Here is a 19,396-nt window from a genome sequence, read left to right on the forward strand (position 1 = left end):
ATAAAGCGCTCGCCTTATGCGCAGTCGGTTTGGGATCGATCCCCGTCGGTGGGCCCATTGTTCTATTTCTCGTTCCACCCAGTGGACCACGACTAGTATACCAAAGGTCGTGGTATGTGCTATTCTGTCTGTTGGGTGGTGAATATAAAAGATCCCTAATGTACAACATGTAGCAGGTTTCCTCTCTATCATTACAGCCGTTGATTCGGAGCACTTGATATTTTGCATAAGTACGTTTAGAACCCTGTCTAGCTCGAGTGATCTCTAGCCCTCCTCTCTGTTTACTACAAAGCTGGCTGGTGTATCGGCGCACCTAAGCATTCAAAGATAGTCTTCTTTGTGAACACTGAAATTATAATTGTTTCTCACCAAAAAATACAGTTGAGTTGACTTTGACACTGAAAATTGCATGTTTTTCTTTTGCCATGCACTAACAGCATGAATAAAAGGTATTGATTTGTTGTCCACCGTAGCACGTCAGCTCTCTTTCACAACAAAAAACCCCCACATAATGTCATTCATAACATCTAATATTGAATGCATAACCTTTTTGTAGATGATCATTGAATCTTCAAAATATCAAAGCTTTGTGTTCAGTATTAACTGCACAATCCGCTTCGAACGTCGAGCACCATGGATATACACCCGTGTGCAACGCGCACCAGCCCGTGCTAGCCCGAGTACTCTGACTGTAAGAAAGCTAGACGGACATTTGGACGGTTATTAGCCCTTACAGTCAGATACCAAGCTATGTAATTTTTTCGCAATCGCCGCCCACCAAACGGTAGTAAAAGATTCCCGCTCTAATACCACAACAATCCTATGTTTGACGTCAAATAACTTTACATCGATCATATTCGAGTTCCTTGTTTTAAAAAAAATCCACATATTAAACACTAATACACACACTACAGAAAGAAATCCAACAGCACCCACATTCTGCTAAGCTTCGGCCAACTTCGATGCCGGTATTCCAAAGCTTGCTGACCTAGGCCTATATCGTGACAGGGGCTGTCTCGTACGAGTTAACAGCATGGTTTACACAGACGGATCACGGGTTGGAATTATATGGCTTCTGCTACAGGTTTTTCATAAGACAAATAATTTCTATGAAATTACCCGATTCAGCATCAATCTTTACTGCTTAAATTTGGGCAATTGGTCACGTGACCTGTGACCAAAAATATAAAGATTTATTTAGTCATCATATCTTGCCAATGTATACAGTGGTTACGGGATTAATGGTATCTAACGGCCACTTGTGTAGTATTATTTATGTAATAGACAGAACCCGATGATACTAATCATTCAAGCGCTTCAAACTACTGATGACGCCACTGACAGACGTCTAGGGGAGACAACTGCAGTTACAATAAATTACGTTTTGTACCAGCAACGGCGCGGTTGTCCTGGCCAACGTTATATAGACGCCATAGTTGGGTTGTTTATTATAACGGTTTTTGTCGCAGAAAGAAAGCGTTACATTTCTACTGCAGACTAACTACTCACTGTTGCCAAAATGGTAAGTTTAATCTAATATTACACAATATATATTTTTTAATTTGTTTCACTTACTCCAAACTTAAATTATAAATGAATCTATTTTCAGTTAGTATAGAATCATCTTAAGATGCTATTTTATTTTATTTATTTATTTTAGTATTTCATTTCAATTTATTTTACCTTAATTTAATTTTACTTTATGTTATTTATTCTTTTTTTAATGAGGCGTCCTATTTTCTCGTTCCACGACTCGTATATCAAAGGATGTGGTATGTACTACCCTGTCTGTGGGATAGTGCATATAAAAGATCCCTTGCTGCTAATCGGAAAGAGTAGCCCATGAAGTGGCGACAGCGGGTTTCCTCTGTCAATTTCTGTGTGGTCCTTAACCATATGTCTGACGCCATATAACCGTAAATAAAGTGTGTCGTTAAATAAAACATTTCCTTATTATTATTATTATTATTATTATTATTATTATTTATTTATTTATTATTTATTTATTATTATTTGTTTTTTTACCGTCCTCGGTGGTGTCGTGGTTAGGCCATCGGTCAACAAAAAACAGGCTGGTAGGTGCTGGATTCGGATCCCAGTCGAGGCATGGGATTTTTAATCCAGATACCGACTCCAAACCCTGAGTGAGTGCTCCGCAAGACTCAATGGGTAGGTGTAAACCACTTGCACCGACCAGTGATCCATAACTGGTTCAACAAAGGCCTTGGTTTGCGCTGTTTTGCTTGTGGGAAGCGCAAATAAAACATCCCTTGCTGTTAATCTATTTCGAGACTGGGCGATTCCGCCTTGTGCTGCAGTTACAGGGGTCATCTCATAAGAGGAGGCAGTACGTAGCACATACTTTTGCCGTATCCTGTCGATGGAATCAATAATGTGTAATTGTTTTGGTTTAATGACGTAATGAAATCCAAATTCATCCAAAACGGCATTAGCCAACTCTTCCATGTAACTTCGCTTGATATGAGACGGCCCCTGTAACTGCTGCACAAGGCAGAATCGCCCAGTGCGCGATCACGTGGTCTACGTCTCGAAATAGATCGCCGAGCTTTGCAATTGTTGCGACGGAGTGTCACGAAGCGTAGCTGAATGTGGGTGCCGTCGGGTTTCTTTCTGTAGTATGTGTATTAGTGATTAATATGTGGATTTTTTTGTATCACTTAACTCGAAAATGATTGATGTAAAGGTATTTGACGTCAAACATAGGATTGTTGTGGTATTAGAGTGGGACTCGTTGCCTACCATTTGGTAGTCAGGAATTGCCAAAAAAAGACATAGGTTGGTCTCTGACTGTAATGAGAGCGTGTTTATGTCCAAATGTCCGTCTAGCTCTCTTACAGTCAGAGTACTCGGGCTAACCCTCTCCATAATACATAGAATATCCAGAGTCTGGACGAACTTAAAATGCTTTTCTTTCACTTATGGGCCATTCCAGGGTAACATTTTGAGCTAGGACGTGACATTTTCAGAAAGAAACGCATAGGCAAAATATTCATGGAATTATCTCTTTAATACAAAGTGGCATAATATCGTTATTTATGATCGTGCCACAGTCAAATTTGACATGATTATGTGACAATGTTGTTGTTATGGACTGACGGCAGTGGAGGCGTTTTTGTCACCAAACAGCGTCGCACGAGGGCGCTGAAATCAGTACCGTGTGTAATTGCAATCACTGCGCAACATCTCTTTGGCATAGACTGAATGAGTCTCGGAATCCGGGCACGTGGAATCCTAGCCCATTCTTCCTGCAGTGCATGTGACAGTTCCGGAAGCGTCTGAGTCTCCGGGTCACGCTGGCGTACACATCTGTCCAGTTCGTCCCATAGATGTTCAATGGGGTTGAGATCTGGCGATCTTGATGGCCACGGAAGCACATTAATGTTCTCATTCTGTAGAAAATCCATTGTTACACGTGCCGTATGCGGCCTGGCATTGTCCTGCTGAAAGAGTTCTCTCTGTCAATCCAAAATGGGAAGCATGTGACGGCGAAGTATTTCATTCCGGTAGCGTACAGCTGTCAGGTTGCCTTGTACGAACACAAGTTTACTTCTACCGGTGTATGAGATGGCTCCCCACATCATGACACTCCTTCCACTGAATCTGTCAAATTGGGCGACGCAAAACGTTTATTGCGGCGTCTGTAAACACGTTGTTGTCCATCACGTCGCTGTAGAAGGAAAACGTAAATGTTGATGTTGACGTTGCAGGACGGGGCCAACATACGGTCTCCTAGCCCGTAAACCAGCTTCTCGAAGTCGGTTCCGAATGGTTTGTGCAGACACCCTTCTCAAACCAGGTATGCGTCCAGCAGTGTTCGTTGCTGTGGCAGTTCGGTGACGCAAGTGAAGAACCCGGATGTAGCGATCTTGTGCTGCAGTTGTTATGCGAGGTCTTCCACTTCTGGGCCGGTCTTCAGCTGATTGAAACTGCTGGTACCTGCGTTAAATTTGTTTTAGGGTGCATTTGGGCATGCTGTCCCATTCCAGGAACATTAACAAACATGGTCATTCAGCAACCTTGTACAAAAAAAACGATATTTTGTCAAATCAAACTTTTCTTCTTTCCCTATCACCAATGCGTTTCTTTTTTGACAGAGTATATTTTCACTGCAAGGGGCGGGACGTAGCCCAATGGTAAAGCACTCGATTGATGCGCGGTCGGTTTGGGATCGATCCCCGTCAGTGGGCCCATTGGGCTACTTCTCGCTCCAGCCAGTGCACCACGAATGGTGCATCAATGGCCGTGGTATGTGCTATCCTGTCTATGGGATGGTGCATATAAAAGATCCCTTGCTGCTAATCGAAAAGAGTAGCCTATGAAGTGGTGACAGCGGGTTTCCTCCCTCAATATCTGTGGTCCTTAACCATATGTCCGACGCCATATAACCGTAAATAAAATGTGTTGAGTGCGTCGTTAAATAAAACATTTCCTTCCTTCGTATTTTCAATGCAAGTGATGTTTTACCTTTTCTAAACACAATACTCATAGTCAATTTTAAATATTTTATTTTAAATAACCAGGCAGGGTGGAATCATGTAGAAATTAAGGGGTGAGGGTGGGGGGTGGGGGGTGGGAGTTGACTGAGAAATATATAGATAATAATACACGAGTATCCGTTAGATACCATTTACCTCAAACGAGTTATTTTAAAATGTATCTAACGAGCGAAAGCAAGTTTGATACGTTTTTAAACAACGAATTGTGAAATAAATGGTATCTAACGAACACGAATGTATTATTCTATTTCTTACATATCCTCAAAAACCAGGTTTTAAGCAAATTTTAACATCTTTTTCGACTAAACGTTATTTACAGCCGTTGCACTTGTAGCTGACTTAGCGTCACAGACCCATGAATGTCAGGTTAATTATACATCACAGTCTAATCGATGTCCATCGTGTAGTTTTTCATTGGATGCATGGCACTGTTGACGTCATCATCAGCTAGGTGCAGCCAGTCGTATGTCTTGAAATTGTGAACACACGTACATGTGTTAATAACTATGTGTAACCAAAAATAACGAATGGTGTTGTCACCAACGGGTGTTGAAGAAACACTTCTATGGTAATATACACACTTCGGGACTTTGTATTTCATGGAGGTGCGGGACGTAGCAAAGTTGTAAAGCGCTCGCTAGATCCGCGGTCGGTTAGGGATCGATCCCCGTCGGTGGACCCATTGGGCTATTTCTCGTTCCAGCCAGTGCACCACAACTGGTATATCAATGGCCGTAGTATGTGCTATCCTGTCTGTGGGATGGTGCATAAAAATATCTGTTGCTACTAACATTTTTAGCGGGTTTCCTCTCTGAGACTATGTTAAATTACCATATGTTTGACATCCAATAGCTAATGATAAATAAATCAATGTGCTCTAGTCATATCATTAAACAAAACAAATTTAACTTTGTATTTCATTGGTGACACTTCTGGGGATTTCAGCTTTCTTGCCAATGCAGTGCTATTTTGAACTAGTCACGCCAAGCGTAGTGAACTAACTCGTCAGATTTATCTTGAATCACCATCATCAACGTCACTATCGTTGTTCTTATTGTTATTTTATTATAAACGGAATAAATGTTTTTCTTCAGAGGGAATGCATCAGTATCCACGTGGGACAAGCCGGAGTCCAGATCGGCAATGCATGCTGGGAGTTGTACTGTCTGGAGCACGGAATCCAGCCTGATGGACAGATGCCGTCCGACAAGACCATTGGGGGAGGGGACGACTCCTTCAACACCTTCTTCAGCGAGACAGGGGCGGGCAAGCACGTTCCCCGGGCTGTCTTCGTCGATCTTGAGCCAACTGTGGTTGGTAAGTCTATGGACGAGAGAGGAAAAAAGAACGGGGGGGGGAAAGAGGGAGAAGAAGACGGGGGGAAAAGGAGGAAAGGGGGGAAAGCGAGGGGGGAATGAGCAGAGACAGAGAATAGATACAGACAGAAAGGCAGATTAAGAGTGAAGCCATGAGATACTAACACACTGTGGGGGAGAGAGAGATATACTACGATATTCGGGGGGGGTGAAAGGTCAGACAGATAGGTGTTGCTCAAAACGAGGGGGGATTGAGACCATCCTACATGAGGGGCCGGAAGACCACGGGGCGGAGGAGACCATGCCGCTCACACGGATGGGGTAGTAGAGAAGACTACAGGAGTGGCGAGAGACCAGCAGCTCACACGAGGGGGGGACTATATAAAACGACAGGAAGGGCCGGGAGAGCCCCAGCTCCAACGAGGTGGTATAGAGAAGACACACAGTGGGCGGGGGAGACCATTATCCGCCAGGAGGGGGGGTAGAGAGAATCCACGAGCGCCGGGGAATACCAGGCAGCGACAACGGAGGGGTGGAGATAGGCAAGCGACAGGGTGCCAACATACGGTTCTCCTAGGCAGTAACAGCTTTCGAGGGGGATGAGAGAGAAAGCTACACGAGGGGCGGTTCTCCAGACCAGGTATGCGGACAGGAGTGTCCTGCTGAGGCAGACTCGGGAGGGCCGGGGGAAGAACACCGAGCGGCAGCAAGGGGGTGTGCAGTGAAATACTACATAATGACTTCGGGGCCGATACCAGGTGAGCGGAACAGCCAGTGTAGATAGAGACTACGACAGGGGGCCGGGTGGGGAGAGAGCATGATGAGCATTACACGGGGGAGGAGAGAAGACAGACATGAGCAACCTTGTACAAGACCAGGGATATTTTGACAACGAAAACTTTTCTCTTTCCCATCACGAATTGAGGGGCCCCCGGGAGAGACCAGGGTCACAGACAACGAGGGGGGACGTAGCCAATGGTAAGACGACACGATGACGGGCCGGGGGAAGTCAGGAGCGATCAACGTCAGGGGGGGGGCGAGAGCTATTCCGACCAGGGGCCGGAGCAACACCATGATCGGAACAATGGCCGTGGAGATGCTGAGAAGACGACGGGAGGGCGGGCAGACCAGGAGCGGCAACTGCTTAATCAGAGAGCGAGAAGCACCTAGAGGGCCGTGAAGACCAGGCCAGCGCCTCAAGAGGAGGGGAGATAAAGAAGATGACAGCGGGCATATAAAAAAAAAAAAAAGACCAGGAGCGCCACGGAGGGGAGAAGAAGACGACAGGTAGGGGGGGCCAGAGTGAGAGCGGGGGGCCACAACGAGGGGGGCGGGATAGATAGAAGACACAGGGGAACCAGGAAGACGAGGGGCTGGGGAGACCATGTCGCACCTAAGCGCACAACGAGGGGGGGCGGGTGGGACTTGAAGACGACGCCGTATTAGGGGCCCGGGGCCGGAGACAGGGAGCGGACAACGAGGGGGAGAGAGGGAGGAAAACGATACAGGAGGCCGGGAGAAGACCATTCATCTCACAGGAGGGGGGGAGCGGAGAACGACGAGGGGGCAGGAAGACCAGGGAGCGCCCGGAGGGGAGATAGAAAGACTACAGGAGGGCATTGATCTCTGACGCACAACGAATTTAGGGATATAGAGAGACTACAGGAATCCTCAGGAGAGACCAGTTGGCTGAAGACCATGTTTTCACATCTTTTTCGACTAAACGTTATATTTAGAGCCGTTGCACTTGATGGCTTACTTAGTGCGTCACAGCGCACACTGAGGTCAGTTTAGATTATACATCACGGAGTCTAATCGATGTCCATGTGTAGTTTTTCATTGGATGCATGGCACTGTTTGACGTCATCATCAGCTAGGTGCAGCCAGTCGTATGTAGTTGAAATTGTGAACACACGTACATGTGGTTATAAATATGTGTAACCAAAACGATAACGAAGGTGTTGAGTCACCACAGGGGGTGAAGATAACAACTTCTTTATGGTAATAAACACATTCGGACTTTGTATTTACATGGAGTGTGCGGGACGTAGCAAAGTGTAAAGCGCCTCGCCTAGATCCGCGGTCGGTTAGGAAGACTCGATCCCCTCGGGTGGACCAGTTGGCTATGTTCTCGTTCCAGCCAGTGCCACCACGACTGGTATATCAAGGGCAGTAGTATGTGCGATCCCTGTCTGGGGGATGGTAGAGAAGCAAAAGGATCTGTTGCTACTAACATTTTTAGGCGGTTTCCTCTCTGAGACTATGTTAAATTACCACTATGTTTGACCATCCAATAGCTAATGGCTAAATAAAACTTCAAAATGCACTCATCAGTGCTCATATCATTAGACAAAACAACATTACAACTTTGTATTTCATTGGGTGCTCACTTCTGGGGATTGTCAGCTTTCTTGCCTAATGCAGGGCTATTTGACCTAGCGCACAACGCCAAGCGTAGTGAGACTAACTCGTCAAGATTTATCTTGATCCCATCAGCAACGTCACTATCGTTGTTCTTGATAGTTATTTTATTACAAACGGAATAGCAATGTGTTTATTCAGTAGGGAATGCCTCAGTATCCCACGTGGGACAAGCCGGAGTCCATGATCGGCAATGCATGGGGAGTTGTACTGTCCCTGGAGCCACGGAAGCCAACCTGATGGACAGATGCCGTCCGACAAGCCCATTGGGGAGGGGAGACTCCTTCAACACCTGCTTCACGCGAGGAGACAGGGCACGGGCAAGCACGTTCACCGGAGCTGTCTTCGTCGATCTTGAGCCCAACTGTGGTTGGTAAGTATATATGTATATGAGAGAGAGAAGAGAGAGAGAGAGAGAAGAGACCAGAGCCGAGAGAGGCGAGAGCAGGAGAGAGAGAGAGAGAGGCGAGAGAGAGGGAGGGCGATGGCCGGAGGGAGGAGACCAGATCTATGTCGGAGAGCTTAGAGAGATATAGAGAGAAGACTAGATCTAGAGAGGGGAGGCCTAGGTAGGACCAGATCGGAGAGACAGGTTGAGAGATAGAGAGAGAGAGAGAGAGAGGCCGTGAGAACCAGGCTAGCTCACAGCGAGTTGAGAGATCTCGAAGAGACTACAGAGAGGTCAGGGGAGACCTTAGGTATTCTCACGAACGGAGACAATCCCTAGAGAATACCTACATGAGATCCAGAGACAGCCCTCTCAGGGAACAGCATATGAAAGCCAATAGTGAATCCATTCGAGACTAAGCCTACCTGAGAGAAGAAACAGATATTTAAAAGAGTCAGATAGATGTTGAAAAGAGGTCAGACAGATAAAGAAGTGGACAAAATGAACAGCAATATGAAAAACCCTAATACGAAAAATAGAGGACCGTATTACACAAATGTTTGAATGAACCACTTACCTCACGTTATCTTAAAATCAATGAATGGTTTTCTTAGTAATTTGGCCTCATATGCCAATGAGTTCAGAAACGAGCAGCAAATATTAAAACTGCAATTCGTGTTCTTCCAATTAGGTTCGAAAACCGGTACCCTACGCCAGTTGTTCCACCCCAGCAAGCGGATCACCGGCAAGGAGGACGCCGCCAAAAACTACGCCCGCGGCACTACCTTACAACCGTTGGCAATTAGATCGTCGACCTCGTACCTCGACAGAATCCGTAATCTGGCCAAGAATCACTTGCATCCAAAGTTATGCAGCGGTCTCAGGGGTTCCTCATCATTCCACAGCATTTCCCGGTGGAGGAACCGGCTCCGGTTTTCACCTCTCTGTTGTTGGAGCGTCTCTCTGTTCGAACTACGGCAAGAAATCCAAACTGGAGAGTTCGCAGGTCTAAAACTAAACTTGCCAGCCCCTCAAAATCTTCCACCCGACGTTGTCGAACCCTACGAACTCCATCCCCTGACCACCCACCACAACCCTGGAACACTCCGACTGCGTCATGTCATGGTCGACAACGAGGATCTAACGACATCTTCCGTCGCTAACCTTGACATCGCGCGACCAACCTACACCAACTTGAACCGACTCGGTTTGGCCAGATTGTCAGCAGCTCAATTCTGCGTCCCTCCCGATTCGCCGGCGCCCTCAACGTAGACTTGACCGAAGTTCCAGACCAACTTGGATCCCTACCCACGCTATCCACTTCCCCCTGGCCACCTACGCCCCGTTCATTCTCGCCGAGAAGCCTACCACGAACAGCTGTCTGTTTGCCGAGATCAGCCACGCAACGCACAACCTTCGAGCCTGCCAACCAGAATGGTTCAAGTGCGATCCTCGTCACGGAAAGTACATGTCCCCATGCTGCCATGCTGTACCGTGGTGACGTCCGTGCCCAAGGACGTCAAACGTCGCCATCGCCACCATCAAGACAAGAGGACCATCCAGTTCGTCGACTGGTGTTCCCACCGGTTCAAGTTCAAGGTCGTCAATCAACTACCAGCCACCCACCGTCGTCCGGGGAGGTGACATTGGCCAAGGTACAGCGTGCCCTCTGCGCTGTTTGAGCAACACGACCGCCATCGCCGCTGCGTGGGGCTCGTCTCGACCACACCGTTCGATCCTGATGTACGCCAAGCGCGCCTTCGTCCACTGGTACGGTCGGTGAGGGTATGGAGGAGGGATAGTTCTCGGAGGCTCGCGAGGATCTGGCTGCCTTGGATAAGGACTATACGAAGAAAGTTGGCGTAGACTCCGTTGAAGGTGAAGGAGAGAAGAAGGGGCGGAATATTACTGACTAATATCCTCACACTGACGGACTATTGAACAGTTAACCCCCAATAAAGTTCCAAAAATCCAACTCTGATCAATACGCAGTTGTCAAAAATCAACTAAATTTGGAAATGATAGTTAAAAGAAAAAAAACGAGTCAAGTTACTTGATCGTTTTAGTTTGTTATTTTTTGTTTATGTGAGGTTGGGGTGGGGTGTATTTTTTTAGGGGAGGGGGTTGGGTGTGGGGAGTGATGAGTGGATTTTTTTTTTTTTTTAATAGTAAATAACATAATGTAGATATCTTTAAATAAATGGCCACCAAGGCAAGTTGAGCAAGAAGGGTTCAAGTTGATGTACTAAGGACTGACTCGAGGACGTATATCTACATTAAAATTGGGAGCAGGGAAATGGTTGTATTCTTTGGGTGGAAGTGGGATTGCGGCACTGGATTTTGGATATGGTCGGGAAGGGGTGTTTGGTATGGAACCATGAGGAAAAACGCAGATACTGTCAGGCGAGCGCTCGACCAAAATGCGCCAGATCCTGTTCCAGGTTCGTTATTTAAAGTCTCAAAAGGAAGGGACGTAGCCTCAGTGGGTAAGCGTTTCCCAGATGCGCGGTCGGTCTAGGATCAATTCGTGTCGATGGGCCCACTGGGCTATTTCTTCGTGCGCACGACTGGTATATCAAAGGTGGTATTAGCTATCCATTCTGTCAGATAGTGCATATAAAATGAGTCCTTTCTACAATGTAAAAAAAAGATTGTAGCTGGTTAAACTGCATAAAAATGGTACCTTTTATGGCTCATTTACGGATATAAACACCCCTAGTTTCGCACAAAAAATTTGAGTATTTGTTTTTACAGGTACCACCTACACAGGCCAAGGCTTCACTTGACACAGGTGGTACTAGATGAAAAAAAATTACATAAATTGTTAGCCCAGATGAAACTAATTTTTTTTTTTACAAACCAAAAACGCATATTTTTAACCAATCACAGGACATTGTGGTTGGTTAACTTCTCTATCAAAAGTTCGGTGTACCTCTAACTCTGACCCAGCCGGAAGTTATTTGGTTTAGTGCCACCTATAGTCTTGCTTTAATGAGATGACTGATTATTTTCTTGTTACCCGTCTGTAGTGAAATTAATCAAATAGAGTTATCTCGTATCAAGACTATGGTCTCACTACACAGATCACTTCAGGGTGAGAGTTCATTGATCACAGTCCGCTATAGTTCCTAATTGTGACACAAGTTATGGTTCACATATTCACTTATATGGAAATGAAGAATTAAACGATATGCATGTTTAATGGTTAGCCTTCTGGCTGTACTTTGCCCATGCTAATTTGTAATATTGTGCACTGTTCTTTTGGGACATGGATGTATAGCGCAAGAGACAGCCAGAGTGAATCGGTTAATGAACCACCTGTTCGGACGGGTACCACAGCCAGACACTCCGACTGCGCATTCATGGTTGACAACGAGGCCATCTACGACATCTGCCGTCGTAACCTTGACATTGAGCGACCGACCTACACCAACTTGAACCGACTCATTGGTCAGATTGTGAGCTCAATTACTGCATCCCTCCGATTCGACGGCGCCCTCAACGTCGACTTGACCGAGTTCCAGACCAACTTGGTGCCCTACCCACGTATCCACTTCCCCCTGGCCACCTACGCCCCGGTCATCTCCGCCGAGAAGGCCTACCACGAACAGCTGTCTGTTGCCGAGATCACCAACGCAACCTTCGAGCCTGCCAACCAGATGGTCAAGTGCGATCCTCGTCACGGAAAGTACATGGCCTGCTGCATGCTGTACCGTGGTGACGTCGTACCCAAGGACGTCAACGCCGCCATCGCCACCATCAAGACCAAGAGGACCATCCAGTTCGTCGACTGGTGTCCCACCGGGTTCAAGGTCGGCATCAACTACCAGCCACCCACCGTCGTCCCGGGAGGTGACTTGGCCAAGGTCCAGCGTGCCGTCTGCATGTTGAGCAACACGACCGCCATCGCCGAGGCGTGGGCGCGTCTCGACCACAAGTTCGATCTGATGTACGCCAAGCGCGCCTTCGTTCACTGGTACGTCGGTGAGGGTATGGAGGAGGGAGAGTTCTCGGAGGCTCGCGAAGATCTGGCTGCCTTGGAGAAGGACTACGAAGAAGTTGGCGTAGACTCCGTTGATGGTGAAGGAGAAGAAGAAGGGGAGGAATATTAACTGACTAATACTCACACTGACGGACTATTGAACAGTTAACCCAATAAAGTTCAAAATCCAACAGTGATCAATACGCAATTGTCAAAAGATCAACTAACTTTAGAAAATGATAAAGTTAAAAGAAAAAAAGAGTCAAGTTACTTGATCGTTTAGTTTGTTGTTTTAGTTCATGTGAGGTTGGGGTGGGGGGTGGGGGGTGGGGGGGGGGGTAGGGGAGGGAGTTTAGTAGGGGGAGTAATAAGTGGATTATTTGTTTTAATAGTAATAAAATTAATGTAGATATCTTTAAATAAATGGCCACCAAAGGCAAGTTGAGTAAGAAAGGTCAAGTTGATGTACTAAGGAGACTGATGACGTATATCTAGATTAAATTGGGAGCGGGAAAATGGTTGTATCTTTGGGTGGAAGTGGGATTGTGGCACTGGATTTGGATATGGCGGGGAGGGGGTTCGGGATGGAACCAATGAGGAGCGCTCGACCAAATGCGCCAGATCCTGGTCCTGGTTCGTATTTACGTCTCAAAAGGGAAGGGACGTAGCCCAGTGGTAAAGCGTTTCCCAGATGCGCGGTCGGTTTAGGATCAATTCATGTCTGTGGGCCCACTGGGCTATTTCTCGTGCGCCACGACTGGTCTATCAAAGGTTATGGTATTAGCTATCCTGTCTGTCAGATAGTGCATATAAAAAGAGTCCTTTCTACCAATGTAAAAAAAAAAATGTAGCTGGTTAACTGAAGAAAATGGTACCTTTTATGGCTCATTTACGGTATAATGAGATGTTTTTACAACACCCCTAGTTTTACAAGTACCCTATACATGTTCCAAGCACAAGGCTACTTGACACAGTTGTACTAGATGAAATAAAATTACATACATTTTTAGTCCAGATGAAACAATTTTCTTTTAAAACCAACACATATTTTTAACCAATCACAGGACTTGTGGTGTTAACTTCTCTATCAAAAGTTCGGTGTACCTCTAACTCTGACCCAGCCGGAAGTTATTTGGTTTAGTGCCACCTATAGTCTTGCTTTAATGAGATAACTGATTATTTTCTTGTTACCCCTCTGTAGTGAAATTAATCAAAAAGAGTTATCTCGTATCAAAACTAAGGTCGCACTACACAGATCACTTCCGGGTGAGAGTTCATTGATGACGGTCCACTATAGTTACTAATTGTGACACAAGTTATGGTTCACATATTCACTTCTAGGAAATGATAAAGAATTAAAACAATATGTATGTTTAATAGTTAGCCTTCTAGCTGTATTTTGCCCATGCTCATTTGTAATATTGTGCACTGACCTTTTGAGACATGGATGTATAGCGCAAGAGACAGCCGGAGTGAATCGGTTAATGAACCACCTGTTCGGACCGGTACCACAGCCAGATGTGGTCATATAGCAAAAAACTGAGACAGAAATGATCTCAATTTTGGAGTGAAAATAAATGCTTACATAATGTATGTTCGCAATGGTGTATGTTGTTAGTGCCAACGAGAACCCGTTCTATTGGCAATCTTTATTTGAAGTTGGGCAATTTAACATGGGTTTCAGTGGCAGATGACATCTGTGTAGTGAGATCTTATATAAAAACTAAACTTTGAAAGTTCTACTAACACTTTATAACATATTAATTCTGAAATAGGAAGGTACCATTGTCGATAATACGTTAACATATTAATTCTGAAATAGGAAGATACCATTGTCGATAATACAAAAAAAAAAAAAAAAAATGCTTGAAAAGTGAACTTCTATGGACACTCGGCCTATACCTTCTCCAAATCTAAACCAAGATTTGATGAGACCTTGTCAGATTGGTTTCGACATGTTCATTGTTTGCCCACCACCGTTCATTGATAGTCACTATGGTGACAGGGCTCGTCACGGAAAGTACATGGCCTGCTGCATGCTGTACCGTGGTGACGTAGTGCCCAAGGACGTCAACGCTGCCATTGCTACCATCAAGACCAAGAGAAACATCCAGTTCGTCGACTGGTGTCCCACCGGGTTCAAGGTCGGCATTAACTACCAGCCGCCCACCGTCGTCCTGGGAGGTGACTTGGCCAAGGTCCAGCGTGCCGTCTGCATGTTGAGCAATACGACCGCCATCGCCGAGGCGTGGGCGCGTCTCGACCACAAGTTCGATCTGATGTACGCCAAGCGCGCCTTCGTCCACTGGTACGTCGGTGAGGGTATGGAGGAGGGAGAGTTCTCGGAGGCTCGCGAGGATCTGGCTGCCCTGGAGAAGGATTACGAAGAGGTTGGTGTAGAGTCAGTTGAAGGTGAAGGAGAAGTAGAAGGGGAGGAATATTAACTGACTAATACTCATACTGACGGACAATTGAAGTTACCAAACAAAAGTTCAAAATCCAACTCTGATGAATACCTCATTGTCAAAAGATCTACAAAATTAAGAAAATGATAAAGTAAAAAAACCTAGTCAAGTTACTTGATTGTTGTTTTAATTTGTTGTTGTTTTTGTTTGGTTTGTGTGGGGTTTTCTGTTTGGTTTTGTTGTTGTTGCTTTTTTTGTTTGGGGTTTTTTGGGGGGTTGTTGTTGTTGTTGGTTTGTTGTTGTTTGTTTGTTTTTGTTTGGGGTTGTGTTTTTTTTTTTTTGGGGGGGGGGGGGGGAGTGATGAGGGTTTAAAAAAAACAAAAACAAAACAAACATTATTATTATTTATTTTTATTATTAATAAAATTAACGTAGATCGTAGATATCTTTAAATAAGTGATCACCAACATGAGCAAGAAATTGATGTTACTAGGGGACTTGGATACTGATTGACTTATTTTTAGATGAAATTGGGAGGGCAAATGGTTTTATCTTTGGGTTGAAATGGGATTGTGGCACTAGTTTAGACATGGGAGGGGACGGACCCAATGAGTCACGGAAATACCTCCGGCGAGCGCTGTACCAAATGCGCCAGATCCTCTTCCTGGTTCGTATTTAAATCTGAAAGGGGCGGGACGTAGCCCATGGTAAAGCGCTCGCCTGGTGTGCGGTCAGTCTAGGACGCATTCCCGTCGGTGTGCCCATTAAAACATTTCTCGTGCGCCACGACTGATATATCAAAGGCTGTGGTATGTGCTATCCTGTCTGTGAGATGGTCGATGATTAACAAATCTCTAATAGTGTCGTTAAATAAAACAAACTATAAACGTGTTGTATCTCAAACATTCAGTGTCGTGAGTGTAGATAGTTTTGGCATGGTTCCATCACACTTGCCGGTAACGTGTTTCTTAAGGACACCACTAGAGCACATTGGTTTATTAATCATCGGCCATTGGATTTCATACATTTGGTATTTTTGACTCGTAATCTTGAGAAGAAACCCACTACATTTTTCCATTAGCAACAAGGGATCTTTTATATGCACTTTCACACCGACAGCTCAGCACATACCACGGCCTTTGATATACCAGTCGTGGGGCACTGGTAAACTTTTCGAAGAGACGGGAACATGTTTTTGAACGTGTTTCCATTCTAAAATCACTCATTAGTCACTACCTCGTATAGTGGTATTAAGAGAACGGGTTTTAAGTCATGTCATGTCATAGGGTTTTACGTGCACATTCAGAACAAGCTGTTGTAGCGCACGTCCATGACAGGAAAGGTGGGGGGAGGGGAGAGGAGGGACCGCCTGAACTGGCAGGTGCAAGGGAGCACCAGCAGCCCGATCAAATCGGTAGCAGGCGGGTGGGGGTGGTGGTGGTGCTATGGAATTTGAATGGAGCAGTTAAATGCCAAAGAGAAAAGGGTGCGCAATTTTGATTGAGGGAATTTGGCGCAATTTTGAACGGTCGGTCGAAAGGTAAATGGCCGAGCTAACATAGGTTTTGATATTAGTGAATCGAGAGTAGGTCTCCAGCCGAACAGAACAGAACTGAACAGAACAGAACTTTATTACACTCCGGCCGTTCTACAATGGCGTTAGAGGAACATACATAATAAATAGTATAAACGTGACAAGATGGTTTACAGGAGGATGAAATAATAACATATGATAATACATAATACATGTATTTATTTGTATATGATATTAATTGATAATAACTGTAACAGTAGTAGTAGTAGTAGTGGTAGTAGTAGTAGTAGTAGTAGTAGTAGTAGTAGTAGTAGTAGTAGTAGTAGTAGTAGTAGTAGTAGTAGTAGTAGTAGTAATAATGGTGGTAGCAGTAATGGTAGTCGTAGTAGTATAATAATAGTAGCAGTAGTAGTAATAGTAATGGTAGTACATGGTACAGTAATGATAATAATAATAATAATAATAATAATAATAATAATAATAATTGTAATATAGCTAGGAAACAGTTTTGATTGTGACATGAGTTATTCAATTACCAGGACGTTTAAAAACCTGGCAAATTACATTTATAAATTTCGGCAACTTCTTTAATACACTTATTTTCTTACTGCTCATTAGTTCTTTGAATTTGTAGGTGCTTGGTCTAGTATAATAATAGGGATGTAAAAATCTTACTCGGGAATTATGAAAAAATATACATACAAATAAATAGCCCATTCCTTATTGATATTGATATTGATATATAAGGGGAGGGCTGGAGATGACTCGAGTTAAGGAGATAGCGAACGTAGTTGCAATTACCCTGTCAGGGTTGTATTCTGCCCCAATATAAAGCAGCATTTCTACCTTTGTGGGGGGCACGGGACAAAGACCCCTAATATTCCGCCGCTCGAGATTTATTCTGCCACAATTCAAAACAGCATTTCGGTGGACGGAGGTGCATGGGATCATGACCCCCGATTATACCTCTCCTCCCCACACGGTGACACCATCTTTTATACCTGCCAGTCGCCCTCACAACATGCCTCCCTCTCCCATATAAAACCCTGGCTATGTCAACAATGGCGGGTCTAAAGGGGGCCTAGGGGCCTGGGCCCCCTAAAGTTTGCGATAGTTAATTGTTGTTTTTTTCTTTTGTTTTTACGTTGGAGAATCCGAGGAACCCCTTTGAGAACGTTTGTAGCGTTCGGACACATGTTATTGCTCCCCCCCCCCCCCCCCCCACACACACACCCTACCCACCCCCAATTGATATTCTTGATCCGCCACTGGCCAATGAGCTTTTATAACGGATCTGTTAGATATGGCCTGTCAATTAAGGCAAAAGCCAGTAAGTGATAATCGGTTATGAGTTAATGTCTTTATAAATTGTGGTATTCTGAAGTAAGTACATGTATCAACATATTACAGAGAAATACCTGAAAGACTAACCGTGAGAAAGAAGTTACTTAATAAAGCCGTTACCAGATGGACACAGGGGTCTAACAGTGATTTTCTCAAAATATACTCTTCAAAAAAAGAAACGCAAAAGGTTACAAATGGGTTATAACTCCGATTTTATGTTTCCTACCGGTTCATGTTTTGTGAATATAAGGTCATTGCATGTCCCAAACACATTCCCACGGTTACATTCGATAAAACGCAGCTACTGTACAATAAAGTTCCAAAATGTGAATATTCGCAAAAACGCAGCCACGTGCAAACCATGTCACCACTGCACGTGCGTTGTCTGCACGTGCAACATGAACACCGACAGTATAAAAGTGCAGGGTGTTCGCTTGCCTGGCCTCTGTATCTGGCCGACAGTTGACAATCCAGGACATGCCACGTCTCAGTGAACCGCAGAGAAACAATGCCATCGGCCGACTAGACGCAGGCGAATCCAGAACGGCCGTTGCCAGGGCATTCATGTGTCCCCAAGCACCATCTCCAGACTGTGGGACCGTTACCAGCAACATGGATCAACACGTGACCTCCCTAGATCCGGTCGACCACGGGTCACTACCCCCGGGCAGGACCGCTACATCCGGGTACGCCACCTTCGGGAACGATTTACTACTGCCACCTCCACAGCCGCAGCAATACCAGGTTTGCGCAGGATATCCGACCAGACCGTACGGAACCGCCTACGTGAGGTAGGAATTCGTGCCAGACGTCCAGTTCGAGGTGTCATCTTAACACCACAACACCGTCGACTCCGACTGCAGTGGTGCCAGATTCATCGACAATGGCCTCAACTGCGATGGAGACAGGTGTGGTTCAGTGACGAGTCCCGATTTCTGCTCCGACGTCATGATGGAAGATGTCGCGTGTATAGGCGTCGTGGTGAACGTTATGCGGCAAACTGCGTGCAGGAAGTGGACAGATTCGGCAGGGGTAGTGTCATGGTGTGGGCAGCCATCTCACACACTGGCAGAACTGACCTGGTCCACGTGCAGGGCAACCTGAATGAACAGGGCTACATTGACCAGATCCTCCGGCCACACATCGTTCCAGTTATGGCCAACGCCAACGCAGTGTTCCAACATGACAACGCCAGGCCTCACACAGCACGTCTCACAACGGCTTTCCTACAGAACAACAACATTAACGTCCTTCCTTGGCCATCGACATCACCGGATTTGAACCCAATTGAGCATCTATGGGACGAGTTGGACCGACGCCTCCGACAGCGACAACCACAGCCCCAGACCCTGCCCGAGCTGGCAGCAGCCTTGCAGGCCGAGTGGGCCACCATCCCCCGGGACGTCATCCGTACTCTGGTTGCTTCAATGGGCAGGCGGTGCCAGGCAGTTGTCAACACACGCGGAGGCCACACCCGGTATTGACTCCA

At 45.6% G+C, this 19,396-nt stretch overlaps 1 protein-coding gene and 1 pseudogene across 1 annotated transcript; both read left to right on the forward strand.

Moving 5' to 3' along the window:
• Positions 1 to 1,372: 1,372 nt before the first annotated feature.
• On the forward strand, positions 1,373 to 12,491 carry LOC121388704 (annotated as a pseudogene).
• Positions 12,492 to 14,492: 2,001 nt separating this feature from the next.
• Positions 14,493 to 15,083, forward strand: LOC121378583 (tubulin alpha chain-like). Its single transcript, XM_041506834.1, has one exon. It carries the CDS (start codon positions 14,508 to 14,510, stop codon positions 15,066 to 15,068), a length of 561 nt encoding a protein of 186 aa, XP_041362768.1. The 5' UTR covers positions 14,493 to 14,507; the 3' UTR covers positions 15,069 to 15,083.
• The last annotated feature ends 4,313 nt before the right edge of the window (positions 15,084 to 19,396 follow it).

This window comes from Gigantopelta aegis, chromosome 2 (genome assembly GCF_016097555.1).
Source record: "Gigantopelta aegis isolate Gae_Host chromosome 2, Gae_host_genome, whole genome shotgun sequence".
NCBI lineage: Eukaryota > Metazoa > Mollusca > Gastropoda > Neomphalida > Peltospiridae > Gigantopelta > Gigantopelta aegis.

What these genes read in the sequence shown, in the direction of transcription:
- LOC121378583 (XM_041506834.1), top strand. Translation starts at nt 14,508, where the DNA reads ATGGACACTCGGCCTATACCTTCTCCAAATCTAAACCAAGATTTGATG.